Source organism: Gadus chalcogrammus, chromosome 7 (assembly GCF_026213295.1).
Source record: "Gadus chalcogrammus isolate NIFS_2021 chromosome 7, NIFS_Gcha_1.0, whole genome shotgun sequence".
Taxonomy (NCBI): domain Eukaryota; kingdom Metazoa; phylum Chordata; class Actinopteri; order Gadiformes; family Gadidae; genus Gadus; species Gadus chalcogrammus.
Window position 1 is genome coordinate 8,378,011 of NC_079418.1, and position 27,854 is coordinate 8,405,864.

The window sequence follows — 27,854 nt, forward strand, 5'->3', positions numbered from 1 at the left end:
GCCGGGTTTTTTTTTCCAGCACCCCCTGCTGAGAATACGTTCTCGCGGCTATGGTTGCACCAGATGTTATAAACATTAAACGGTCACATAAATCATTACTATTTTTAGAAAATGTATGTTTGTTTCATATAATTGTATTGGAAGTCCTGGTTTGCACTAGGGTTGCCGCGGTTTGGACATTTTCACACCGAGTAATACACTCGTCTCAACACCGGTATTACCGAGCATAAACGGTATAAACTTTGAAACTAGGTCAACCGCCACACAAGCATCGGTTTTTATAGACCCTTCTCGTCCTTCAGTGGCCGCCAACGTTCGAAAGCAGCGCCTAGGATTATTCTTGATTTCAGTTTTTCTCTTTCAGCGTTTTTATTATCAATTACTCTCTGAAAAAGAGTTTTCCTTCTCTTTGCTGGTGGTGGTGGTGGTGGTGGGGATTGTGGCGTCTTGTCTGCCATGGAAATTGTCTTCTACTGCTAGGTCCAAATGTGGATTAACTAGTTCCAGTAGATACCGCAGGATAACAACAAACAGGAGCTTGCTCTGGGTCACGAGCTCTGGGTCACGAGTACTGCACGAAGGGGTCGCGCGCGGGGCGCGGGGGAGGGGGGGAGGGGGAGTGCAGTACGACCGTTTGATTGACGTACTTACTGTCCAATGAAACTCGGTGGCAATGGAAATGATTGGCTGGAGTTTTTCGAGCCCTGCCCGTTCCACAGATGATTGACAAGTTTAATTTTCATGTCAGTACTTCTAACTCAGTGGCTGTAAGCGGGTTATGATAAGGATTTCAAGTAATTTTGCAAAAATGGCCAAAAAAGCGAATCACCTACGCAACCTTTAAATAGAATTTAGATTACATTAGATACATTTTTATTAAAACAAACAATAATAGACGCTAAGGTAAATGCTCAACTAAATGCTGCAGTAAACAAAACAGACGTTTTAAACGTTATAAATTATAAAAGTTTAAAGTGTAAATTATTAATTATATTAAAGTTATATTAATATATTTTTTTCCGGCTTGTTCGATTTCCCTTGTATATTCCCTTGTAAGAACATGAGTGTCAGAGGTAACACTCTCATTAGAATGATACACAACTGTCCACCTTCCTAAAACATTTCCAAACATCGATTTTTTTATTCTAGTGTACTTAAACTTGAAGCAATAGTATTGCTTAAGTTAAGTTAATGCTAGTCGGAATCAATAGCCATTTTTGCTAATTATGGCACATTGACATGTTCATGCATATGAATGTGCTTAGTCAATGTCTAAATAAGCCTTAAAAGAAAATAAATAATGGGTTTGAAAAATTTAAATTACCTAATTTACTGTGTCAAATGGTTGAGAAAAAATAACAAGAACAGAGTGGAGTAGTTAGCTAGAGAATGTAGCAAAAACTTGTCTAGGCTCAGCTAACATGGCTAAGCGACCGCAATAAGCTAACAAACAAACAACAGAATTTAAAACGCAAATGCTTCAATCACGCTTTAATGTAGTAATCTAGCTAGGTGTGTCTGCTAAAGAGTATTCAGCATACTAGTATTCAATTTTGCTTTGATGTCTCGAAGGACTAAGGCCTTTGCGTTTTGATTGTGTGACACAAGCTAGCGCAGGAGCTAAATATAAAGCTGACCTACAGTATATGCCTGCCTACAGTCGCACAAGCCAACGGTAAAGGCCGCAAGACTGCACTGATACCATATAATCTCACCCATTATATTTCTTCAATCAAATTCTTTGCTTGATCTGGGTGTATGATATAGAGCTGTCACTTGTGTGTGCATGTGTTAGTGTGTGTGTGTGTGTGTGTGTGTGTGTGTGTGTGTGTGTGTGTGTGTGTGTGTGTGTGTGTGTGTGTGTGTGTGTGTGTGATAAAGAGTTCTCACTTGTGTGTGTGTGTGTGTGTGTGTGTGTGTGTCTGTGATAGAGTTCTCGTTGTGTGTGTGTGTGTGTGTGTGTGTGTGTGTGTGTGTGTGTGTGTGTGTGTGTGTGTGTGTGTGTGTGTGTGTGTGAGCGTGTTTATAGTTCTCGTGTGTGTGTGTCTGTCTGTGATATAGTTGTGTGTGTGTGTGTGTGTGTGTGTGTGTGTGTGTGTGTGTGGTGTGTGTGTGGTGTGTGTGTGTGTGGGTGGGTGGGTGGGTGGGTGGGTGGGTGTTGCGTGTTGCTTACAGGACTCCCGTTGTCTCCTTTGTGATTAGACGGTAGACTTACACGGCCGGGCTTAGTGACCCGGTGATTAGCGATAATGACACAACCTACACACACAACCTACACACACAACCCAACAGTCTATTGCTCTTTAATGGCCTAAAACTTGCTCCGTCTTTAAGAGTTTAGTTTGAATAAACGTATTTTTACCGACACCGGTTTGACACCAGTTGCGCAAGACGACCTGACACCCAGAACAATTTGACATTCAGCCGTGGAGGAAGTGGCCAAATTGGAAAGCACGATCGCACGCAGACACACACGCACGCACACACACACACACACACACACACACACACACACACACACACACACACACACACACACACACACACACACACACACACCACACACACACACACACACACACACACACACACACACACACACACAAGCATATACGCACAGACACGCACGCTTACACACACACTCATCATTTTATGCAGAACTTATCTCCATCCAAAGCGGTGTGCGGTGGAGGTGGTTCCGACCCTTACCTTCTCCTGCGCTCTTGTGAACTTTTTCTGCACGTTGATGGCCAGTTTCCCGGCTGTGACGCCTTTCCCAATCTCAGCCATGTTGGGACCCCCTAGTATACTCAAGCGTCGACCACCCCCGGATAACTCGGGCGAGAGAGAGGGAGACCTTTTGCCTGACAGCAGGGTGGAGTGGCCGGTGATCCTCCTCCTCCGCGTAAAACCCCCTCGCTCTAATCCCGATGACAGCTTCTTAAAGGAGTAACACGCACGGGCGCGTAAATCTCGGCGCAACTGAACCGAAATGCGTATAAAGCGCGCAAAAAACAAACAAAGTCACAACCCTAAAACAACAACTTCCACTAGATAGGATCTGCGATATCTATTTCTCGCTGCTTTCTGTGGATAGGTGGATGCTCGGAGGACTATGGGTCACCCCTCTTAAAGCCACAGTTATAGAAAGGGTATTATTAGCGCGACAACTGTTGCTTGTCTCTCTGCGCTCCTGCGTTACGCACGGGAGGGGTTCAGTCTAAATGGTGCACGAGGCTATGGGGATCTCTTGTTTCCAGTTGATGCGCACGCAGCTCACCAGTACATGTGAAACTTAGAAAAAAAGAGGTTAAGAGGATGCTAAGTTACGAATCGAATTTCCTGTTTGTTTTTTTACCAGTTTGATAGGGCCGCGAACATGTCCTGAATAGATTAGAAATAGAGAAAACACACACACACACAAGAAAGCGACACGCCTTTTCATTTCCATACGATTTAATTTAAAAAATAAATCTTTAAATATCTCATCACCCCGATATAACTTCATATTTTATTCAGATTGCCGTAAAAACAATATATTATATTAGAATACTTAAATAAACAGGATCATTAGTCATACATCTTTATATTGACACACTGAGGAGCCATAGACACTGATGAAGATGGCGAACAATCATGTCTAAGTAAACCTCTCTCTTCCCCCCCCACCCTCTCTCTCTCTCTCTCTCTCTCCTCCTCCCTCTCTCTCTCTCTTCTCTCTCTCTCTCCTCTCTCTCTCCTCTCTTCTCTCTCTCTCTCCTCTCCTCACCTCTCCTCTCTCTCCTCTCTCTCTCCTCTCTCTCCCTCTCTCTTCTCTCTCCTCTCTCTCTCCTCTCTCTCTCTTCCTCTCTCCTCTCTCTCTCTCCTCCTCCTCTCTCTCTCTCTCTCTCTCTCTCTCTCTCTCTCATGCAGGCTATATGTTTACTCTTCGGTCCATTCTCATGTTTTTGTTCACTTTCATTCGTTGAGCAAGTGCTTCCTCTTCCCTTTTTCGGCTATTTCCAGACGCTTTTTTTTCTGAACAGGACTGTAAACCCGGCAAAAAAAAATGCTTTTTTTCCTTTGTCTTTGAGGGCCGCTAAAAGGGAATAGCGCGGTGTCTGCTGTTACGTTAGAGTTCAGCGACGGAGGAATCCTACGAAATACATTCAGAGCACGCAATTCTTAGGCACCCGCGCGCACACTCGCACTCACACGCGCCCAGACTCCCACGCGCCCAGACTCCCACCAACACACACTCGCACAATCACTCATATGTGCACACACACACTCGCACGCATACACAAACTCGCACGCACAGCCTCCCCACTTGTCTTTGTCTTTAAGTTCCAACTAGCTTTGTCCGTTAGCGTTAGCGTCCTAACCCTTCCCCATCACCCTCACCAGCCGTCCTCGGCCATGCCTAGTGGGTGAAACCTCCCCGGGTCCAGCAACTTCCGGCCCACCCAGTGTAAGACCCTTCCGTACCAGTGTAGCCCCTCCCCCCCCTCTCTCCCTCCACCCCACCACCTACCCAGAAGCCTCAGCGGCGCGAACGCTGCGTGCGCTAGCTCGTGGCCGTCGACTGCGGCGTAACACGAGGCTAGCATGCCGTCCACCACCAGGGTCCCGTGGGCCGTGAGCGGAGCGTACGCCCCCTTCCGGCCCCCCCCCCTCGCGCCCGAGACCCCCACCACCCGCGAGAGACGGCCCCCCTGGTCGCCGCCGTCGCTGTTGCCGGGGGCGACCACCAGGACGCACTGCCCCGGCCGGGCGTCGCTGGCGTACACCGCCATCATGGCATTGCCCGGGGTCGGCTCCGCCCCTTCCGTGCAGTTGCCGCGGGCGACGAAGAGCAAGTGGGCGGCGGTCAGTGAGAGGGCGGCGCCGGAGTGGGTGTGGACGGTGTAGAAGAGCTTCCGGGTCGCGGGGTCGCGGTCCAGGAAGGTCAGGACCTCGCTGTAGACCAGGTGGGCGGGGTCAAAGGTTGCGGTGAGGACACGGTCCCCGGGTTGGAGGTCGCGGAGGGCTGTCCGGCCGCCGGTCTCCGTGGTAACCAAGGCGTCGCCAGGGAAACAACCGCCGGATTTTGCGGCCACGGAATGTTCTGTGAGGGAGGGAAAGAGAGAGAGAGGGAGAGGGAGAGAGAGAAGAGATAGAGAGAGAGAGAGAGAGAGAGGGAGAGAGAGAGAGAGAGAGAGAGAGAGAGAGAGAGAGAGAACAGTAGACAGACAGACGACAGACAGACAGACAGACAACAGACAGACAGACAGACAGACATAGAGAGAGAGAGAGAGAGAGAGAGAGAGAGAAGAGAGAGGAGGAGAGAGAGAGAGAGAGAGAGGAGAGAAAAAAAACAGGATAGAGGAAAGATGAGAAAGGAAACAATTTTACGGCGAAAAAAGGGGATGTCAGTATTTCTCAAAGGCTCCGCCCCTCCGACTCCCTAAAGACTAATATAGGCCCGGCCCCCCCGCAGCCCGCCTAGAAAGAACAATAGCAGCTTCACAGATAGGATATTCGTCACCCAGAATCAAGCATTGAAGTGCCATTGTGCCAATGTGTGTGTCCGTGCGAGTGTGTGAGTGTGTATCCCTGCGAGTGTGTGTGTATTCGTGCGAGTGTTTGTGTGTGTACGTGCGAGTGTGTGTGGGGGTGTGTGTGTGCATGTGTGCAAGCGTGTGTGCGTGCGTGCGAGCGTGTGAGTATATGTGCGCGAGTGTGTGTGTGTGTGCATGTACTGTAAGTGTGTATGTGTATACGCTAAGGTGTGTGTGTGTATGCGCATGTATTGACATGCGTGTGTGTGTGTGGGTGCGGGTGTGTCTGTGTGTGTGTGTGTGTGCCTGTTTGTGTGTTTGTGTGTGTATGTGAAAAGTGAATGTACATAGGCACTCGAAGAGTTCAAAAACACCTCTCCAGCGCCTCAAGACTATCTGGGAGTAAATATTACGGGCGGGGCCGGCGGGCCCAGGCCGGGAGTTAAGATAGGAGGAGGGAAGGAGCAGGAAACAGAACGCAGGTTATTTATCTACACTACACACTGCACATGTTACACTGCACAAACACTTCTGTAGTGTAACAATGTTACACTGCACAATGTGACACTGCACAATGTGACACTGCACAATGTGACACTGCACAATGTTACACTCCACAAGGTTACACTCCACAAGGTTACACTGCACAATGTTACACGGTTACATTACACACCACACAATGTTATGCTACACAATGTTACACTGCACAATGTTACACTACACAATGTTACATTACAAACTGCCCATGCATTACTTAATGCAGACTTGTGCATGTTGTCAATGCATTTCTCTCCATGTGTGTATCCAATCCATAGCCCTGATTGAATGTTACCAATGTGGCATTCAATGTTTAATAGGGGTGTAACGGTACACAAAAGTCACGGTGCGGTATGTACCTCGGTTTTTAAGTCACAGTACGGTTAACAGTTAAGGGGAAAATTTAAAAAACTGCTTGTTTCTCAAGCCGTAGATAAGCAGCAATGAAAACACCAATAAACTTGGTTATGGCATTTGCATTTCTGAATCCCAGACAGGGGTTGTTGAAATATTTTTGTGAGCTGGGTTTGCACAGCTTGTTTTTTTGTCACATTAACGGTGATAGTGACTGCCTTTTCTAATGCGTGTGCGTCCTAAAGTGCTGTACGTAGACATGGAGAGCCCTCTCCATAGCCGGAGGGCCTGACGGAGACCCTCTCCGTAGCTTACGTGCGCATCCAATATTTTTTTAACCATCCGTCGACGCCATGGGCCTATTGGTCGGCGCAAAGGAGACGGCAAGGGCTGTGATTGGTCCTCTAACAAAATCATTTCCTGAACCACTTCTCCGGTTTGACTTTGCACCTTAATTACAGTTTGTACATTGTTTACTTTGCACCTTAAGTGCCAATAAAACACCAAATAAGATTTGAAAAGCTTCGGAGTTTATTTTACGAACGCTTACATGGTTGGTAGTCAACATATAAGATAGATCGGGCGGCGAATTGCATCGCGTATCCGACATCCCGACGGAGAGCTGCTGAGCAGTTTACGGAGTCGACTTCGAACTCCGACTTCAAGTTTAAATTTACATTTGCATTTAACGCATGCCGCCACATTTAAGAACCCCGGGTACAAACCTCTGTACCGCACCGAAGTGCCTGTACCGTGACGGTTTCGTTACAAACTACGTGTACCGTTACACCCCTAATGTTTAATACCAATGCTCTTTACGAATGTATATTTCAAATGCTCATTTCTCGCTTTCGTTTTCGAAACTTATGATAGAAATGTGAATCGGATTTTGAAAATAAAAAGCCATTGATTCTAAGCACTGAATATTATGCATTGAAATAACATATCTGGATTTTTTGCCTCTGAATTTAACTCTTAAAATTTTCAATAAATCATATTCAACTTTATTTTTCAATGTTGAAATTCAAAATCAAATATTCAACGTTGAAAAATGCTACGCCCCAAATACATCCCCAAATTCAGCTGCAAAATGTAATGTCGGAAAATTAAGCTTTAACATCCGGGGACCCAAGGAAGAGCAATCGATCCTAGGATGCTAGATCGCGGTCAAGCAAGGAGAGCGGGAATAAGAGAGTCACTCGATTCTTCTTTCTTGATACAAACGTTAATTCTAAACAGCATTTTACACAGTAGCCTATAATAAGAAATGCTCAAAGGTAAATCAACGTCATTAAACATTGACCGTAGCTTTTAATGGGGAGAGAAGCAACGGTGGTGGACCTTACTAAACGCCCTATCCATTGTATCGGTCTGTAAAAGGCTAATCAAATCAGATCAAATGTAGTTATTAAGCACATTTAATAACAAGGTGAGGGGGGGATTATAGTTTTTATTTATGTTTTTGTCATAATGCATACCATTTTTATTTATTTTTACGGCAGTATGAAGTAAACAATGAACTAATGCCTCTATGTGAAGTGTGTGTGTGATTGCAGTGACTTGGCTGGATTTACATGCAACGTAAGAGTAACTGTAGTGGGTCAAGGAGCCCAATTTATTAGGGCACTGGCACAAACACCAAAATAATTGTACCAGGGGCAAAAGCTGTACCACCTACATAATCCGTGTTATAAAATTCCAAATCTCCCTGGCAACGTATGATCGCGTCGAATGTTGCCTGGCAACGGACAATCGCGTCAAACGTTGCCTGGCAACGTATGATTGTGTCGAACGATAGGAAGGTTCATGAACATTTGCGAACATTCGTGCTCATTCATTGAGCGTCACAAGACGAAATAACATTAAACAGATAACGCTTATTTTACAAATTACATTTATTAGCGTTGCTAACTTTATGTTTGTATTGTATTTAATTGTTTAATCACATTTAGCTAGTAAACTGGATGTATTAACACAAGCTAGCTAGACTATGATACACTTTAAACACTCAGTTTAGAAGCTAAATTGAATACAATACAAATATAAAGTAAAAAAGTCTTATCTGTATTATTTTATTTCGTCTTTGGCAGCATGAGCGCGAATGTTTTTTGAAACCTGCCTGACAACGGACAATCGCGTTGAACGATTAACGTAATGTTTCGAACGCGGATTACGTAGGCCGTGCAATTTTCGCCCCGGTACAATTTTGGTGTGACAGCACCAATTTGGGGCAATCCACCAAGGTCACTTTGCCTACGTTTGGTGTGATGCTGGGGCGATCTGTGATGTGATACTGAAGCCCTCTGCCCACTGTGTGGAACGAGAGCGCAGAGCCGACCATATTGGCAACTGAAGCAGCAGCAGCCTGTAGTTCTAGTGGAAGCACGGCGTGCCTCGGGAAGAGGCGCCCGACAGCAACCTGCTTTTAATTTGTCCTCCTCATATCTATATCATGTCACTAGGTGCGGAATAGTGTTGGCTCTGCACACTCGTTGCGCTTTTATTATGCTACCACAGATGCATATCAACCGTTTTGCTCCAGCAACATAACATGCATCTGGTGTCACAAAAATAATACCCCTAATTCGAGTGATCGATGGCGATAAGAACGTTAAGTTTTAAGCTGTGCAGCGGCGCCCCCTAGGGTCACACTTTTCGGTGGCTACTCTCCCCATAAAAACTACTGTCAGTGTTTAATGACGTTGGTTTACCTTTGAGCATTTCCTATCATAGGCTACTGTGTAAAATGCTGTTTAGAATTAACGTTTGTATCAATAAAGAAAGAACCAGCGAGTGATGCTCTTATTCCCGCTCTCCTTGCTTGACCGAGCTCTAGCATCTAGGATCGATTGCTCTTCCTTGGGTCCCCGGATGTTAACACTGAATTTTCAGACATTGAATTTTGCAGCTGAATTAGGCATGTTGAATTGTGGGATATTGAAAATTTACGTAGAACTTTTTAGCGTTGATTATTTGATTTTGAAGTTTTTAACATTGAAAAATAAACCTGAATATGATTGATTGAGTTAAATTCAGAGGCAAAAAGATCCAGATACGTTATTTCAATGCATAAATATTCACTGCTTAGAATTCAATGGCTTTTTATTTTCAAAATCCGATGGCACAGATTTACTTCCATAGTGAATCCTAATGTATTTGTAATTAACATTTAAACTGTAAAATTTAAAGTGTGGATGCCTGCGTACATTTCAAATACTTAAATAAATGGATGCATAAATTAATTAGTTTGATTTGTTTTTGCAATAAGTTAAAAACATAAGACCTCTAATTTGTAAATGTATTTATATTAAATATCATGCTTTCACCAATCAATGCCTTGGTTTTTCCAAAACGGGCAAAAAATAAATCCATGATAATAAATTTGAAAATAAAATCTATTGTGAAATGAACCATCATGAATGGCATTCGCCCTGCCTTGAAGTAATTTAAGGCTCAAACCCTCACCTCGATTCGTTCTCTACAGAAAGGCCATCTTCCACTCGATAACGCCTTTATGCCGCCTTGAAAAACAGCCAGGTAATCTGTTACCGTCTGCTTTATATCCAATCCGTCGTTCAATACGGTAGTGTGTCGCCCTCTAGCGGTCAAACCCCACTCTAACCAACTCCAAGGGACAGGTAATCTTTCATTTTCTTTCCATTTTTTTTTCTTCTTTTTTTTAAACGAACGAGACACATATATATAGAGCCTGCCCCCCCTACACGAGAGCCTCGAGTTGATTGGTCAGCCCCCTTCCGATCAAGGCAGGGATTGGGCGTTCGCCACCCGATCTGGGAGGGAGAGAAGGAGAGGGATAGGGGGACAACAAAAAAACAACAAGAAGAAGAAAAGGGGAAAACTCAGTTACCACCCAGTGTAAAATGGAATTTTGTATTTTGTTTATGAATAATAATAAAAAATAAAATAAAATAAATCTTTAAAATGGAGGAAAGTTTAACTGTAAAAGGTGATGAAAGATTTACGGTAAAAATGCTCTTTGTTGTAATTTAGTGTCAAACGAAAAAACAAGACACTTAAGACATATTTTTTATACTTTTTAAGAGGACAACGGGGTGAGTGGCAAGTGAGTTTTAAAAGAGCAAGACACTGACTTAAGTGAGGTGAGTTAAGTGAGCGATGGTAAAAGCCCCGGACAGAAAGGCGGACAGACAGACATATAGCTAAACAGACAGTTACCAGTTAGAAAATGCAAAGAAAGCAACAGGAAAAAGTTAGGAATGAGTGAGGAAAGTTAAAAAGAAAGTTTCTAGAGAGAAGACACGCAAGCAGTCCATTTGGAATCAAACCCAGAACCTTTTGTCAAAGTCAAACACATCCCTCCCTTTTTCTCCACAAAAGCATGCTTAAAAGAAGCACAAGGAAACAGCAAATGTCTCCCGCCGTCTCTCCTTGACCACTGATTGGTCAACGAGCAACAGGTGGTCAGCCTCCCCCAGCCCCAGAGTCCAATCAGACTCCAGGTGAGGCTGCTGAGACCAGGGGCCTCTACGAATAGTCCAATATCCTAACCTTTATGCCTCCTTTCCTTAAAGTTTGTGGAAAACGTCATCGGGACAAGGAGAGATGAAAAGGTGCTTCCTTTCGAACATAGGAAAAGGCAGCACTGTTTAAAATGAATTAGACTCCACTTTTCCTAACCGACGTCATTGCGCGACGCTGAGTATCGCTGACCTCTAACGTCTCTAGCGTCTCTAACGTGTAACTACACTCTTCCGAAGTTGGACTACAACAAGCGCTATTTCCATCCATGCCTTCTTGTCGTATTGATTTCAATCAGGTTGTCTCCAACAGTGAGAATCACTTAGGTCGGACTTGGCCAACGGGAATATTTTAGGCCACTTGAATCCCAATTCACATGTGAATAAAAAGAGGCTCATCTTATGTTGATGTTGATTTTCTTACGGTGTTTATTGTGTGCTTAATAACCAGAAATAAATGAATTAATTTCAATATCCATTATTATCAATTGTATTTTCTTCTCTTCTCTTCTTCTGCTTTCCCGTGTCTCTCATGCGTCTTCGAGTATGTAAACTTTGTCGGTGGCATGTTGCTTTAAATAGTAACCTATGCTATTGGAGGGTTAAAGGAAGCATCAAGGCTACTTTCATAAGCATTTTTAGAATTCAAACCACCTTTCATCCAAGTACTTCTGGGTCATCTCCATAGGAAAGGAAATTTCCTACGCAAAAAAGAGAATTCGTAGAGGCCGAAGCCCCCTCTGTGTTTGCTGAAACGGTTTAATCCACTACAATTCAAAAGGTGTGGTGATGGAGGGGTGAGGGGTGAGGGGGTAAGGGGTGGGTTACTAAACTACACTACACACAACAACACAACACTACACGACTCTATAGTAAACACACAGTTATTTATATTACACTACACTATACACACAACAACACAACACTACACAACTCTAGAGTAAAAACACAGTTCTTTAAGAAAATACTACAGCAGTGGTTCTCAAACTTTTCCCCTGGCGACCCCCTAAAATTCCCTGGTGACGTCGGGCGACCCCCTTTTTATTCTTTTCATTTAATTTTATTTTAAAACCTGTCCTGTTCATTGCATGTTCCCACAATTGTACAAACTGAAAGGAAAACAATCAAATGAGAGATATTTTTTTACACTAATGTGAAGAATGGGCCTGCCTGTTTTTCAAGTACGCCAGGGACGAGAATGTCTTTTCGCACATATATGTCGACCCAAAGGGAGTAAGAATGTCCATAGCGGCCGCAGACAATGCAGAGTACTCCTGCGCAACTGAAAGCCAAAATTCATCCCCCCGAAATGTGGCTAATAGCCCACTACATTTATTCGGCATTATTATTAGTCCCAGTGCATACTTCCGCAATCCAACAGTGCTGCTCAGCGGCCACGCCTGGTATTGCAGCTGTTTAAGCGGGCTGTGGACTGGTCCCTCGATTCAAGGGGTCCAGAAGTAGATATCTCTGTTCACTCCAATACAAATGGGGAACAGGAACGTGTCACCGCTAAAAAAGTCTGGATATCAATCAAAGGCTCATAATTATCTTTATACCATGTACTAATAAAATGTAAGTTTGCTCTTTTCAAAACGCCACCTCAAGCGTTTTATTAGCCTTTTTCTTTTGCAGGAGAACGAGGGGTGGGCAGCTGAAAGGAGTCGTAGTGAAACAAATGTTGTTTCGGCCCTGCCTCCGAGAGAGCTCAGTTAACTTCTCGTGGCCGAGGTTTTTTCTTTTACTTAACATGACAGAATTTTTGAATCCGCTGTCCTTTCTTTAATAGGTCCATGATTATTATCAAGCGGGAATTGTTTCGAGTTTGCGTAGTGGGAGCGACGCGACACATTCTGTCGCATCTGCACAACTGCGAAAGCCTGTCTGTGAGGTATAAAGGACCGGTTTAGGCCTAGACTAGAGCCCTAGAGTTTTAATGTAGACTTTCTTTTTTGATGCGTGGTCTCTGACTTTTAAAAATTAAAATCATCTCGCCCCCGGACATTTTTAATGACCTTTTTGCGACCCCCACTTTGAGGACCACTGCACTACAGTATAAACAGAACTCTATACTAAAAACACAGGTCACCTACACTACACTACACTACAGTATACACACAACACTACACAACTCTATTGTAAACACACAGTAATCCACACTCCACTACACTACACTACAGTATACACAGAACCACTCTTCACTAGACAACTCTCTAGTAAACACGCAGTTCTCTACACACCAAACAGACACACTACACTATAATATACACAGGATACAGATATAGTTGTCTATAGTAGCCTAACACAGACACACACTTCACAGACACACAACACATCACACACGTCAATCCGACTCTTGCCGCCAATTATTATTTAAAAAGGCGACTTTTGAAAGCGGCCATTTTACTCTTCCAGCAAAAATTGGTTGAAAAGCAACCGTTCAAAATGGACACTTCGGCGGTTTCCCGCAATACCATTAAAAACCCCGCCCCCTGCTGGTCACCTGACTTGACGCTGCAGTGCACGTGCGCCTTGGACTCGTAGTAGACCCAGTCGAAGCCCGCTTCTACGGCCAGCCGCGCCAACATGGCGTACTTGTGGCGGTCGCGGTCGGAGGTGGTGATGTCGACGGCCCGGCCCTCGTAGTGGAGTGACTCCTCCAGGTGGTGTCCGTCCTCGTCCCACCCCTCCGTCACGCGGAGCCGGACCCCTGCCCATAGGTTCATGACGGAGATGGCCAGAGAGTTAAGCTTGTCCTTGCAGCGCTGGGGAGAAAAAGAGTGGATTGAAAGTTAATTGAAAACTTCAATTATTAGCGCTGTCTGTCTGTCTGTCTGTCTGTCTGTCTGTCTGTCTGTCTGTCTGTCTGTCTGTCTGTCTGTCTGTCTGTCTGTCTGTCTCTGTCTGTCTCTGTCTGTCTGTCTGTCTGTCTGTCTGTCTGTCTCTCTCTCTCTCTCTCTCTCTCTCTCCTCTCTCTCTCTCTCTCCTCTCTCTCTCTCTCTCTCTCTCTCTCTCTCTCTCTCTCTCTCTCTCTCTCTCTCTCTCTCTCTCTCTCTCTCTCTCTCTCTCATGTGAGGGGGTGAGGGGTGGTGGTGATGGGTGAGGCGGGGAGACGGACAGGATTGATGAGCACTGGCGCACAAGGCTTTCTACACACTTCACAGACAAGCGTCACTACTCTATACTATGCGCACACACGCGCACACACACACACACACACACACACACACACACACACACACACACACACACACACACACACACACACACACACTCCTTATTTCCTCGCCTGCGTGTTACTTTTGCCGTGTTTTGCGCTAAACCAACAAACAGCGCGTTGTCAGATTCCAGTCGTCTCTCCTCGGAACCAAATCATCGCGAGGAAAAAACGCATCCCGCGAGACCACTATATTCACCACAGCGCTATTTAAAGGCGCCGCTATAAATAGCCGCGTGTTCTCGCCTCTAAAAGCATGAATGAAAAAGTGTTCGCCGGTTAAAGACGAGGTTCTGCGCATGCGAAGGACGAACTATTGCTGGGCAGTAGTGGTGTGAAATACACATAATGTAACCCTTAAATCTCCAATAAAGATTATTATCATACAGTAGGATATTTTGATAATTTTACGCCACGAACCAATATGTCCGCATGCGTAGAACCACTAGCTGGCACAATTTGATGGATAGCATAAATTGATAAAATGAACACCGGTTGAAGACGGCTTGAAATGCAGGCTGACACTGAACGAGAACAGGGATGGGGTCTTATTGTAGAGGGGGTATTTGACATAGGCTTGGGGTGCGCATCTTTCACGTCTTTGTTCGTGACGGAGGTCCAACGTGATTGGTTGACTTGGTTTGAATTGGTCTATATCAGACTCGCCTCCTCCCTACAAAACATCTTCACCGTCAATGACATTGAAAATCCCAGAAAAGTCTGTCTGTCTGTCTGTCTGTCTGTCTGTCTGTCTGTCTGTCTGTCTGTCTGTCTGTCTGTCTGTCTGTCTGTCTGTCTGTCTGTCTGTCTGTCTGTCTGTCTGTCTGTCTGTCTGTCTGTCTGTCTCTCTACTCCTATCTATAAATTAATGTTACGTTTATTAGCTTATCTCTTAGTCTAGCATAGTCCCATATATCCGTGAATGGTACGTTTATTAGCTTAGCTCTCAGGTTAATGTTACGTTTATTAGCTAAGCTCTTAGCCTAGCATACTCCCATGTATAAGTTAATGTACCGTTTATAAGCTTAGCCCTTTGACTAGCTTATAGATAAGTTAATATAGGGGTAGGAGGTGGGGGGGGATATTTATTAGGGGGGAAGGGTCAGGTGGGCGGGGGGGGGTCTTCAACAAAGACACCTTCTTGTCGACCAGAGGGACCACAGTCCCGTTATAACTCACACAAGACCACCAGCCCCCCCTCCCCTCCCTTCGGTTTATCCAACGTCAACAACCACTACTGCCCGACCCCCCCCCCCCCTTGACTCAGGTAATCAACCCCCCCACAATGCACCACTGCTGTCCCTGTTTGCTTTTCTGTGGTGAGGGGGGGGGGGGGGGGGGGGTTGTTGGGGTGCTTAGAGGATGAGAAGGGGATGAAGAATGTGGTGTGTGTGAGTGAGAGAGAGAAAGAGGGCAGGAGAGAGAGAGCGAGAGAGAGAGAGAGAGAGAGAGAGAGAGAGAGAGAGAGAGAGAGAGAGAGAGAGAGAGAGAGAGAGAGAGAGAGAGAGAGAGAGAGAGAGAGAGAGAGGGAGATAGGGAGGGAGAGAGTGGGGGATAGGGAGGGAGAGAGTGGGGGAGAGAGACAGAGAATGAGTGAATGAGTGAGTGAGGGAGAGATTTGTCCTCACTTTTTGAGTGAAGTTGGTTTCATAACCGTAACACAATATAGTTTATGTTTGAAAATAAATCAATAAACATTGTTTATAGCCTGCACACATTACGACCAGAACCTTGAAGTTATAAGGTCGTCTTCATAATAAATAAAAACAAAGGGAGATCTATGTAACTCACATTCCACACACATATGCGTCATTGTGTGTAGAGCAGAAGAATCAAGTTGTGCTAAAATAGCGAGTTTGCCTAAAAAAAACGTAATCTTAAAACAATTAAGACACAAATGTACACTTCAGAATAGCGTGATCATCTGTGACGCCTTTCGACATCTCCTTAGGGCGTAATTCCACGGGGTCAAGGGACCTGGGTCCATCAACCGCCGAGAGGAAAACTACCCAATTAAAATACAAATAAAATCTATTAATGCTTTTCATTTGATTTATTTCCAACCACAGTCCTTCCGGTCCGGGGTGAGAATAGCTCGCGGCTATAAATCGCCTCTTCTCGGCCAGTGTGGATTTTAAACAGAGAGTTGTTTTTTTTTCTCCTGCGGTCGCGCATGCGCATGCGCATACCGGCGATCTGGACTTCATAAATCAGGCGATGGATTTCGGTTGGTTTGCCTTTCAAGGTACAGTCTAACTCAGGTGTGTTTGTGTGTGGGAGCGTGTGTGTTCGCGCGCGTGCGTGTGTTTGCGTGCGTGTGTGTGTAAGAGCGTTTTTTTAAGCACCAAACCGCGGACTGCACAAACATTTGACGCGGAGTCAGCGGCGACGCGCCTATGCACACCTTTGTGGACCCCTTGGCCCCCCGTAACCGCCTCTCCCCCCCCCAATTCCCCAATTGAACAGGAGCGTCTGTATGAGGCGGCGCGGTGTCGCCTGCGCCACCGCTGAATCAAAAATAAGCGGCGAAAGAAAAAAATACGTTAGTATAATTCAGCCTCTACACACACGGGTTAAGTACACTACTTTTTATTTTTAAGCACACAGGCTCCGCGAAAACAAACAAGAGAAGGTAAGAGAACATAGTAAATAAATAAAATAAAGATACAAACGCCAGGCTGGCTCCTCGGGGCCCCTGCGGCGGCGGCTGCGACGCGTTCGCCGCACCGACCTCATAAATCGCGCTCAGGGTTTCAGAGCTGGACGCGCCACAGGCGCGGGGGCGAGCATCCAAGCGCGGGGTCGCGCACGATAGGTGACAGCCAGAGGCGTGATGGGGGCTTTGATTCACCCCACGTGGGTCGACGGGACATAAAAACGCCATTGCATTCGGGATGGAAGGAAGGCGGCCGCGGTCACCGGATATAAATAAACACGTTATTCCGTTTCGGGGCCCACGGCCACATCAGGGTTCCACAGCAGGGGCCCACATCAGTGACGGTGTCCTAAAAACGTCTGACAGCGCCCGAAAGGCTACGGTCAACAACGTCATGTCGTGACTCAGCCGCTAAATCAAACTGGACTGTACCATTTGAATCCCCCCCCCCTCTCCCAGATGCGGTCCAACAGGAGCCCGTAGTGTTTTAATTAAGAGCCCCTTATGTGACAGGCGTCGTGGCCCCCTCTTGTGTGCATAAGCGCGCCAACAGTGAACTACACAATTCGGGGGTCGACGCTGCTTTTAAGTCAGCGGTGGAAACGTGTAAAAGGCACAGACGGACAGTGTGGATAGGATTAACGGCACTGACACCCCCCCCTGCCCTCCCAAAACACGCAGACAGGCTATGAATCAGTCGGTTAGTTGCAGGAGGGGGTGAGGGGGCATTCATACACTATGGGGGGATCATTGACATTGCGTCCAGTGTGAAACTTGAGGAGAAAGTGGCACAAAACAAGTCAAATCATTGGCTATACTCCGTAACGTGTGTACTGCATGAGTCACCGCAGTCCACAACTCGCAGACACCGAGTCCATGTGTTTTAGGCGCGGGCCAAAGTGCGCTATCCACCTTCCCACTCAGACACCATATAACCTCCTGCGTGATGAACAACCGTTCCTCCCCGCGATCAATGCATGAACGTTTCTCACTCCGCCGAGAGGAAATACGTCCCCCAAAAAGCCGAACCCATCCATAAAACCGTGATGACGATCATTCTCGTGCGTAATTACCTGCGTCAACATGTCCATAACATCGTGACGACCACTCTCATTCTCACGCGTAATTCTCGAGCTATCATGCCCATAACACCGCGACCACGACCACGCTAATTCTCATGCATAATTACGTGCGGAATTTACCTGGGTCATCATGCGGTCCGCGCCCGTGTTCTCCTCGTCCTTGAAGATGATGTCCGGGTTGTAGTTGGGCGTGAGCTCCTTGAAGCGCTCCGAGCTCCGCGTGATCTTGCCCTCGTACCTCCCGCTCGCGCCCAGCGTCTTCTCCGCCACCTTTGGGCTGAACTGCTTGTAGGCGAGCGGCACCAACTTCCGGGGGGGGCGCCGCTGGCCATAGCCCCGGCCCGGCCCGCAGCCCTCCACCGCCGGGGAGCAGAAGAGGAGGAGGAGGAGGTGGAGGAGAACGAGATGCGTCAACAGCGCCGCGGGCCGCATTCCAAACCCCGCCGGCGGTTTCCGGTGCAGATCGGCGGAATCAGAACCAAACCGTATTTTAAACCTTATCCCGGGAGCTCTCTGTCGTTGTTGATGTTATTGTAGTCGTTTTGTTGCGTGGAGCTCTACCGTGTGATCAAGTGAACCGGATCCAGCGGGTCCAACGAGTCCCCGGAATTGGCCATTTCCTCAAGCGTAAAAAGCGCACCGCTCCGCTCTGGTTTGGAGACGCGCGGGGGTACCTAAACGGGCTCCAAATTGTCTCAGTGTGCTCTCCCCACTCCGCGGGGTACGTGGAGACAGGGGGGGACAATAAATAGCCGAGGTCCGTTTGTTTTGGCACTAGCGTTCAAAGCGGGGGTTCGAACCCGTGTCGGACGGTGAGAAACGGCCCCTCAGAGGAAGGGAGGGGGGGGGGGGGGTGGGGTGCACACAAAGATATCCCACTACACGGCGCGCGTGGGCAGGCGGCGGTCAGACAGAGGAGGGGTGTCGCTGTCACCGCGCTCGGTTTCTGTGTTTCTCTTCCCTCAACTGGAGGGTAGTCCCTGCGTTGCGCAAGGGCAGCTGGCAGAAATGGAACTGGGGGAAGAATTGGAATATAAACGAAGTGCGCGTGGAGAGCGAAGACCGCGCCCTCCAAGTCTTAGGAGCGAGTCCTCCCGTCCTCCTCCAGCTCCACCGCCGCTTGCGCCCCTCCCCGCACGGTGGCACGACGCGTCTCCTTCCTTCATCTCTTTCCCGCAGCCTCGCCGGAGAAAAGGTGGCTGTAGCCAGACGACGGGTCAAACCTGACCCGGGTCTAGCGGGGACTGCGATACGGATAAGAGGCACTTTGAACCAGGTCGTGTGTGCGTAAAAAGGTGCGCGTATAAAAGGATCGCGCACCTGAAACAAGGAGCATACTCTGCGCGCACAGCTCGTGGTTGGGACAGCCTGGGGAAGATATGGAACATGGGGGAGAAAGGGAGGAGGGGGAGTGTTTAGGGAGAGGGATGTTAGATAGAGTTGAGTTGGAACACACGCCACACTTGTGAGATTTGACTTTACGTTTTAGATTGGAATCTAAAACGTATTTTAGCGTCAAAATAGAAAGCGACAAGAAACTCATCTCAAACCCCAAATGACCAAAAAATAACCTTAAAGTTTCCCTTACCATTCCTCAAAGTCAGACATCATAACAGAGTTTAAAACAAACAATTAAAAACAGTGGCAGAGCTTTTGAGACAGACTGGACAAATCTCTCACCCTCTTTGTCCGTCTCTCTTTCTCTTGCTCTCACGCACACAAGCACATACAATGGTGACGCAAACGTTCAATGTCTTCAGTCGATTAAAGACGCAAACACATTTCACACGTTCATATCCCCTCATATTGGGATCAAAGCGATACAGCCAGACCGGCAACACACACACACACGCACGCACACACAATTTGTATCCATGGATGCAAACAGTGACTTTGACTTCAATAGCATTCCGTTGATGCTGCAACTCCTTGAGTCAACATCTCACGCCCGTCCGAAGAAGAGGGGGCGGTGTGGGGCCGTCTGGCTAATCGAGGCCGGAGTCTGAGCGGAGGCTGATCAATACACTTCACTTAAATGAGGGCGGGAAAAAAGCATAAATCCACAATAGACGTTTCAGAAATTTCGTTCTTGGAAGATGGGATGTTAATAATCAAAGGAAAAACGTTAATGATATTTTGGATTTTTTTCTGAACATAAATACAAATAATATATATATCTTAGAATTGTCGTTTTTTAATTCAAAAGTAAAATACATATTTTATCGGTTCATTCCTTTACATTTCATTTAAAACATACCAAAGTCTTTTTTTTCTCAGATAATGACAATGAGAAATCAGCAGAAGCAATCTCAATAATCTCAAAACCCCTTTAATGTCCCTTACCCACACACTCATGAACTCATGAACAAATAAAACATCATAAAAAAGTTTAAAACAAACAATTAAAAACAGAGCGTTGGTCTGTGGATCCCGGCTCAATTCCTCAGCGGAACAGACCCACAGCCTTCTTCTTCTTTGGTCTAGTCTGCGTCCGGACGCCCTCGGCCTAGGAGACGAGAACCAGGATGGTGACTACAGACCGGCAGGCTAAATGCTATCTGCTAAAGGCTAGCGGCTAGCTTCATTGATGCCGTCAAGCTAGTGTGTGTATGTGTATGTGTGTCTGTTTGTATGTGTGTGTGTGTGGTTTGAACATCAGCGTTTGTTACCTGTCGCTCGGCCATCTTGCTTCTTGGCGACTCCTGATTAGCTCCTGGTTCTACCTGGACGGACCTGGTGGGCGGGGCTTCCCCTCTGGCGTCGGCGCCCCCTTTGAAAGGTAGAGAAGATGTTCAGGGGTCTCATTTATAACTGTTGCGTACGCACAAAACGGGGCTGAAATTGGCGTACGTGATTTTCCACGCCAAGGTTGTGATCTATAAAAAACCAACTTGACGGGAGAATGTGCGCAGCCCTAAGCAAACTCTGACCCATGCGTACGCATGGTTTGGAGGTAAAGGAGAATTGGCGACACAGATGGTGTGGTGGTGAACTGAAGTCAGACAGAAGAATTGTAGAGTGGGAAGAACGATTATGTTTTATCATCGCCCTTCATAAATTTAATTTCAACCCGTATCATGCGTTAAATCGATGTAATCAGAATAATTTAAGTCAACTGCGTTATTTCTCAGTTATAACTCCAGAAACATCTCTGTAGAATATAAATTAAAAGAAAATCTATATTTAATCCCGTCACTCCATACTGTCCACTGACCGCGCGACTGCATGGAATAAAGCATCTGTCCAACATGTGTCAATAACATAATATTTTGATGTGACACTGTAAACACATAATCAAATGTCAATTAAATCCCAAGTGTGGAAAACCAAGCCACACTCCTCATCACAATCGTTGACCGTTACTCTTGATGCTTCTCATGACAAATCAGGCATTAAAAAGGGGTTATGTTCAAGAACATTTACAACTGATTATCCAAGGTGTTCTCGGTCAGTCTTATTACTGTAACCCTATAAATAAAGAGGTGAGCGCCGTGGTAATGCTGCACCATATGGCACTTCTTGCGGACCATGCAAATGGCAGGATTCGGAGGGACAGGGTCTTTAGGGACCATAACGATTTATTGGTACAGAAAAATATGTACCTTTATGTCAGACCACTCTTTTTAATTCTGGGACTGTGCGCTCCGTGCTACTGACAGAGTTCACTGCTGCAGCAACATGTTGCCACTCAATCTGCTTTTTGTTGTTGGCGATCCCAATCCCGTGACCGCCGAACAAAACTACTTTTCGGGTCTCCATCTCACCCACACGTGTCTCCGTTTCAACCTCCTTCTGCCATTGTTTCCGACAAGACATAATACTTGCATCTGAGTCTGTTTTATATGCAGATCGTATTCATGAGGTAATTTGCATTGGAAATGTATAGTTAAAAAGGGGCGTGTACAGGGCGGAACGTGAAGCTGATTCAGCTGCGCACACTTGTAGGCACTCTGGGATTTATAAAGCAAAGATTGCGTACGGTGTGCGTACGCAGGGTTTTATAAGTCTGAATATTTTTTGGCGCACGCAAAACTTGGCTTTTGGGCATACGTACACTTTTAGTAACGATCCCACGCACAGTTTTATAAATGAGACCCCAGGTATCTCTCTCTCTCTAATCACAGTCTCGCACTCTAGCTAATTTTCTAACTCAATGGATTCGGCCAATCAAAGTGGGCCTCACCTGGAGTCGGGGTTTGGCTCGGCGCAAGCTCCACCTCCCGTCCCTCGGTAGCCAATGGGGAGGAGGGGGAGGAGGGGCGCTTGCGTTTGCCCGGGTTTCCGTGGGCGACGACGGCGGAGTAGAGCTCCCTCAGGTCTGAGTCGAAGACGAAGCCCTTCCCTTGCTCTGACATCACCTGGGGGAGGAGCTGAGGGGGAGAGAGGACGACACAGAGAAAGAGAGAGCGAGAGCGAGAGCGAGAGAGAGATGATTGAACAGACAATTTGAAATCTCTTTTCCAAGAGGCAAGGGCATCAAACAAACAAACACATTAAGGTTTCTGACAAACAAATACACACAATTTTCATGCTATTAAAATAAAGCTTTGGGGGATTTCATAGTGAATGAATTCGACAAACAGGGACAATCTCCGACACGTCCACATTCAAGGTCCTAAGTTGAACTCAAACGTCACGCTATATCCTGAACTCACATTGAAGTTTGTGTGTGTCACATGGTGTGTGTGTGTGTGCATGCATGTGCGTGAGTGTCACATGGTCTGTCGCCGTGGCGATAAGGCCCTAATCAAAGCGTCATTTATAGTCTCAGCAGAAAAGGTGGAAGTGCACGGTAGGCACGCTCCGTCACATGCACGCCCCCATAAAGCCGAACCCTTATCCACCGAGGCCCCGGTCAGATAAGGGTGTTTGTGGCAGCGGCGAGCTACATTATGCTAGCTCACGGACGAGGCAGAGAGCACACACACACACACACACACACACACACACACACACACACACACACACACACACACACACACACACACACACACACACACACTTCAAAGAATGACTGACAGGCCCAGAAACACACACGCACTCAGATACAGACACCATACACACACAAAGACAGATACACACACACACTAAGAAAGACAACAACACACAAACACAAAAACACACAACAGAGACACACACACACGCATGTATATATAGTTTGTGTGCATTACTCCACTAAATCATTGCTCCCCTCACTCCCCCCCTCTCTCCCCCTCCTCCCCCATCCCCCCTCCTTGCCCCAATATGAAGAAGACAAACTTCTCCAAATTAGCTTCTCAAATATTGACCTGGAGGAATTGGTGGTCTCTCTCCAGAGGTGGAGGGAGGGGGAGGGGAGAGAGGCTTGGGGAGAAAGAGAAAGACAGAGAGAGAGAGAGAATGTGGGGGAGAGAGAGAAAGAGAGTGGGGGAGAGAGAGACTCCTGAACAGACTCTGGTCAGGTTTGAGAGGTTTCTCACGTTGATTTATTTCCATGATGTTTGTTTAAATAGCGTAAAAATAAATGTACGGCCGAGCCTCAGTTCTTCTTATGGAGACACAGAGAAACCTATGTTCTCTCTCTCTCTCTCTCTCTCTCTCTCTCTCTCTCTCTCTCTCATTAGCCAGTAAACAACAACAACCTGCTTTTCACATGCTGTTGTCATTGAATGTGTCCGTCTGTCTGTCTGTGTGTGTGTCTGTGAGAGTCTCGGTCTGTGTGAGTGTGTGTCTGTCTGTCTGTCTGTCTTTGTAGTGTGTGTGTGTGTGTGTGTGTGTGTGTGTGTGTGTGTATGCATGTATGTATCTATGTACTGTATTTATGTATGCATGTATGTTTGTATGAATGTACGAACGTGTGTGTGTGTGTCAATGTGTTTATTTGTGTGTGTGTGTGTGTGTGTGTGTGTATGTGTGTCTGTATGTGTGTGTGTGTGTTACTGATTCATATTTATGAGGTGAAGGGAGATGGTCGATCCGGTCAAAGTGCCGTCCTCACAATCTTTACAATTCTTACTAAATTCCATGGAAGAGGACACAGAGACGCAGCATTGCATTCTGGGAAAGGGAATTCACTGTTATGAGATTGCTTGTGTTGGAGGTAGGGTTGCCGCAGTATACGGTATTACCGGTGTTACCGGTGTTGAGGCCAACACCGATTACTCGGTGTTGCACACCGGCAACACCAATAAAAAACAAATAAAAAACAAATTCAGTAAAAATGAACAATATAATTATAATTAAGAAAATTAAAATGTGTAGAATAGGCCACAGTTCTGCTCTGTGCGGGAGAATTTACCCTTCGCTAAGCCACGCCCAAAAACCGCCCTAGGCCAATCGTAGTTTAGCAACGGTAACTAAGCGCGGAGGACCTGACAAACTTTTGGGCTAAGTGAAGATGCCGAAGCACTGTGCCTATGGGTTGTGCAAAACGGACAGCCGATACCCAAAGAGTTTGGAGGGTGGTGTTGTTTTTTTTTCCATTCCCGAAACCCAAAACTCAATACGAAAAATGCCGTGAGTGGATCAAAAAGTGTGGGAGGCCCCAATCGCAGATGAATGTCTCGACGATAACCAAGAACACTTACATTTGCTCCAAGGTAAGAACAAGCTAAAGTTATCAAGTTATCAAGTGAGCTAAATCATCTCAGTATTGCTTGAATATAATTACGGTCCTTTGTTCACAATGCATATATTTTAACGTAAAAAGAGACTATAAGATACTGTTGAACGTATTTTGGCACTTTGTTAAGTGTCCAACATGAGGACAAGCTAATGTAATAAGGTGACCAGACAGTCCCCGTTTTTCGCTTACAAAGATTAAAACATTACACTGTTTTGCAGGTGTTTACATGTCTGAACTGAAGGTGTTTCTGCAGGTGTTTACATGTCTGAATTTTATCTCAGAAATATGGTCACCTCATAATGTAATTAAGCTAGCGGATAGTTAACTCATCTCAGTATTGCTTGCAAATGATTACGGTTCTTTGTTCAGAATGCGTACATTTTAACGTAAAATGAAATGATAAGAGACAAGATGCAGGCTCGCTTTGACATACTGTTCAATATATTTTAGCATTTTGTTAATGGACAGCCGACACACGACTTCCCCAATCCCATTGCTGCTTTCCCGGGGTCAGTTCATACGCGGGAGCATCAGGGGGGTTGCCGGAGTTCTCCACGGAAAAGGTACGCAAACGTACAGGTTCACTAGTCACTTATGAGACGACGCTCTCACATCTGTTTAAAACTATGTTCTTTATTAGGTAGTGAAATTATTACACAATACAGCATGCATACTTCATATGAAATGTATTTATTAATTATTGAAAGAAAATTATCATAACCTCAAGAAAACAACTGTGTAATCAAGTAAATAAACTAAACCTGTGTTCAACTGATTGTTTACAGAATCAGGTGTGACCAGCCGGAAACGAACACCTCATTCTCCACCGAGGACACATCACTACAGTGTGACTTGACCAACAACAGCGGTAAATTTAAATGGGGAGGAAGAAACTAAAGAAAAACAAATCTAGATTGTTTTTAATGTTACACCACTTTTCCACATCAAAATGTATCCTCTGTAAATGGTAGTCCTCCTCACACATCACAAAAAAGTCACACCAAGGCATGCCTGTAAGTCCCAGCTGCCCTATTATCTGATAGTAGTAGGCGTGGGTCTCCTTTAACCTTTGACTACCATCTGACTGTTTTTGGAGATAGGGACAGTCTTGGCAGCTGCTCTTTGATGGACATTTTATTTCAAGAAGGCCAAAGCTTGTACCATCTTTGACCCTCCTATCTGGGGATGTGCCGAGGTGTGGAGCATTGGGATTAACCACAAAGCCGACAGGGGAAACTAGATTGCCTGTTATTACTGTATACTTCTGCGCTGCCTCGGGCTCAAGTTCTACCCCTCGCCTCATTGCCTTGGTCTGCTTACCTGAGGTGGCCTTGAGCCTAACAGCCAAAGCACCGAAGTCGGCCCTCCTAGAACAAATACACTTAAATACACTTGATGTGAGTCGTGGAGCCCTTGCAAGATGCCAGGTTTTATTTGCATCTTGTTGTCTGGTCTCTCTTTCTAGGGCTGCAGACTGGGATAGTGTGATTGCTAAGACATCTAGACTACACATGTCTTTCTCAGACAGCACAAAACAATAATTTGAGGGCTATGCTGGCAGAGGGAAATCTGGGAAGTTATATGAAGTAGATGAAGTAGATGATGGTCCTGGAGGGTCAATGAGAGGAAGCTGTAAAACATAAGAAAATAATAAACATTAATCATTTCTCTTTATTTTTGTCATTAACAGAAGATCTCGACAACCAAGAGGAACTGAGTCTGCAACCAAGCCGTGAAGCCAACCAAGAGGAATTGAGAACTCTTCAGGATGCATTAACTGCACAAAAGCAGGAGATAATTAGTCTGAGGGTTAAGCTTGAGGCAAAGGACAGGGAACTCCACCTTCAGAAGTGCACAGACTTAAACCCTGAGATATTGAACATAAGCCATGTGCCTGATTATTTCAAATACTGCACAGGTTTTACCTATGACCAGTTTAATGTCTTGTGTAATTTGTTTTCCATTCCAACTGACCCAGATGCACCACAAACACACATTCCACTGACATATAAAAAGATTGATAATGAGATCTCAAAACTTACGCTGCGCAGTCAATTGTTACTGACACTGATGAAATTTAGACAAAATTGGGACCGCAAAGATTTGGCATTCCGCTTCAAGATTCGTTTACAAAGTGTCAGCACTTTGATAAACTCCTGGGTGGACTATATGTTTGAAATTCTAGGGAAATTGTCTGTTTTGCCACACAGGGACGTTATTTCAGAGAATATGCCAGCTAAATTTAAGGAACAATTTCCGAACACCTTTGCCATTCTAGATGGCACAGAACTTAAAATTGAGAAACCTAGTTCACTAGTGTTGCAGAGTCAGACTTACTCCACCTACAAGTCTACAAACACCCTTAAGTCTCTGGTGGCATGTGATCCACGAGGTGCCCTCATTTATGTGTCTGCCCTCTTCACTGGATCCATTTCAGACAAGGAAATATTCAATAGGAGCAACATCATTGATGTTTTGAAGGGGTGTGTTCAGTGTGGCTACCTAAATGTAGGAGATGGATTGATGGTTGATAAGGGTTTCCTAATAGAGAAAGAAGTTGAGGAGATTGGCTTGAAACTTAACATTCCACCTTTTGCAAGAGCAAACAGACAGATGCCACATGCAGATGTTGATCTGACAAAAAAAATAGCCAAGCACAGGTTCCATGTTGAAAGAGCTATTGCGAAGATATTTTTTTTTTAAATTGTGTCAGGCAGAATCCCCATTTCTCGGCTTGGGAACATAAATCAAATATGGTATGTTGTCAGTATGTTGTCTAACTTCCAGCCACACATCATCAAATATTAAGGTTTGTGTGGAGAACAGCTAGGAAGTCATGATGAAAAATAAAGAATATATACTGTACTATACACTGCCTCATCTCATTCATTTACCTGATGGCTTAGACCACTTCCTAGTGAGTATTTCTCTCCTCCTACAGTTATGTGAATAGGGGGCCTGTTCACCAAGTAGCTGATAGGTGTTCCTGTCTGCCTTTTGAGAAGCGCAATTTTCTCCTCTGTAACTGAGACGGTCCTGAAAAACAATTCCCTATCAATGCAACGGTAGGGCTTTCATGTGCAGAAGTCTGTTGTGCATCCTACTTGGAAAACTTAGATCCCTAATGTTCAACGTACCTGCTTCCTGAATAGCGACAATCAATTGGCCGCCGTTTACGACTTTCGGTAGCTTTAGCCACAACTACAGTTGAAATTGGCACAGCCCTGATCTTGCTACCCCTTGGCTTGTGCCACTGCTGAGGTAGGCTTGTGCAAGATGACGTGCTCGGCTCATAATCTCTTGCTTTAGATATAGCCAGGTCCAAGGCATATACCAGACCTACTACGTGTGAGCAGTAGCCTGCGGCGCTAAAAAATAATTAATCT

General features: G+C 45.7%; 3 protein-coding genes and 1 long non-coding RNA gene across 13 annotated transcripts in view; 1 reads left to right on the forward strand and 3 right to left on the reverse strand.

Moving 5' to 3' along the window:
- Positions 1 to 3,186, reverse strand: part of bin1b (bridging integrator 1b) — a 34,678-nt gene extending 31,492 nt beyond the window's left edge. The window contains exon 1 of one of the 7 annotated variants that reach the window (XM_056594685.1): positions 2,710 to 3,186. In XM_056594685.1, coding sequence (XP_056450660.1) covers positions 2,710 to 2,790 — 81 coding nt within the window. In that variant the 5' untranslated portion in view covers positions 2,791 to 3,186. The remainder of the gene's footprint in view (positions 1 to 2,709) is intronic. The other 6 variants (XM_056594683.1, XM_056594684.1, XM_056594686.1 and 3 more) reach the window with 6 other exon arrangements.
- Positions 3,187 to 3,902: 716 nt separating this feature from the next.
- LOC130385912 (indian hedgehog B protein-like) lies at positions 3,903 to 19,227 on the reverse strand. Its single transcript, XM_056594691.1, has 3 exons — positions 17,985 to 19,227; positions 13,413 to 13,674; positions 3,903 to 5,086 (listed from the first exon to the last, which is right to left on the reverse strand). The coding sequence occupies exons 1-3, from the start codon at positions 18,294 to 18,296 to the stop codon at positions 4,380 to 4,382; spliced, it is 1,281 nt and encodes a 426-aa protein (XP_056450666.1). The 5' UTR covers positions 18,297 to 19,227; the 3' UTR covers positions 3,903 to 4,379.
- Positions 19,228 to 20,047: 820 nt separating this feature from the next.
- nhej1 (nonhomologous end-joining factor 1) overlaps positions 20,048 to 27,854 on the reverse strand; it is a 30,409-nt gene continuing 22,602 nt past the window's right edge. For all 4 annotated transcript variants that reach the window (XM_056594695.1, XM_056594694.1, XM_056594693.1 and 1 more), the window contains exons 6-8: positions 22,048 to 22,234; positions 20,534 to 20,634; positions 20,048 to 20,370 (exon numbers count right to left, since the gene is read on the reverse strand). In XM_056594695.1, the coding sequence (XP_056450670.1) occupies positions 20,308 to 20,370; positions 20,534 to 20,634; positions 22,048 to 22,234 (351 nt within the window). In that variant the 3' untranslated portion in view covers positions 20,048 to 20,307. The remainder of the gene's footprint in view (positions 20,371 to 20,533; positions 20,635 to 22,047; positions 22,235 to 27,854) is intronic.
- Positions 24,149 to 26,554, forward strand: LOC130385915 (uncharacterized). Its single transcript, XR_008896076.1, has 3 exons — positions 24,149 to 24,442; positions 25,254 to 25,336; positions 26,159 to 26,554. It is a non-coding gene; the product is annotated as an uncharacterized LOC130385915 (long non-coding RNA).

Bases quoted from the DNA above. Each gene is read 5' to 3' on its own strand.
- LOC130385912 (XM_056594691.1), bottom strand. From the start codon at position 18,296: ATGCGGCCCGCGGCGCTGTTGACGCATCTCGTTCTCCTCCACCTCCTC. The intron at 13,675-17,984 runs GTAAATTCCGCA...TTTTCTCCCCAG, and splicing joins CGGACCGCATGATGACCCAG to CGCTGCAAGGACAAGCTTAA. The intron at 5,087-13,412 runs GTGACCAGCAGG...CCTCCCTCACAG, and splicing joins GCACTGCAGCGTCAAGTCAG to AACATTCCGTGGCCGCAAAA.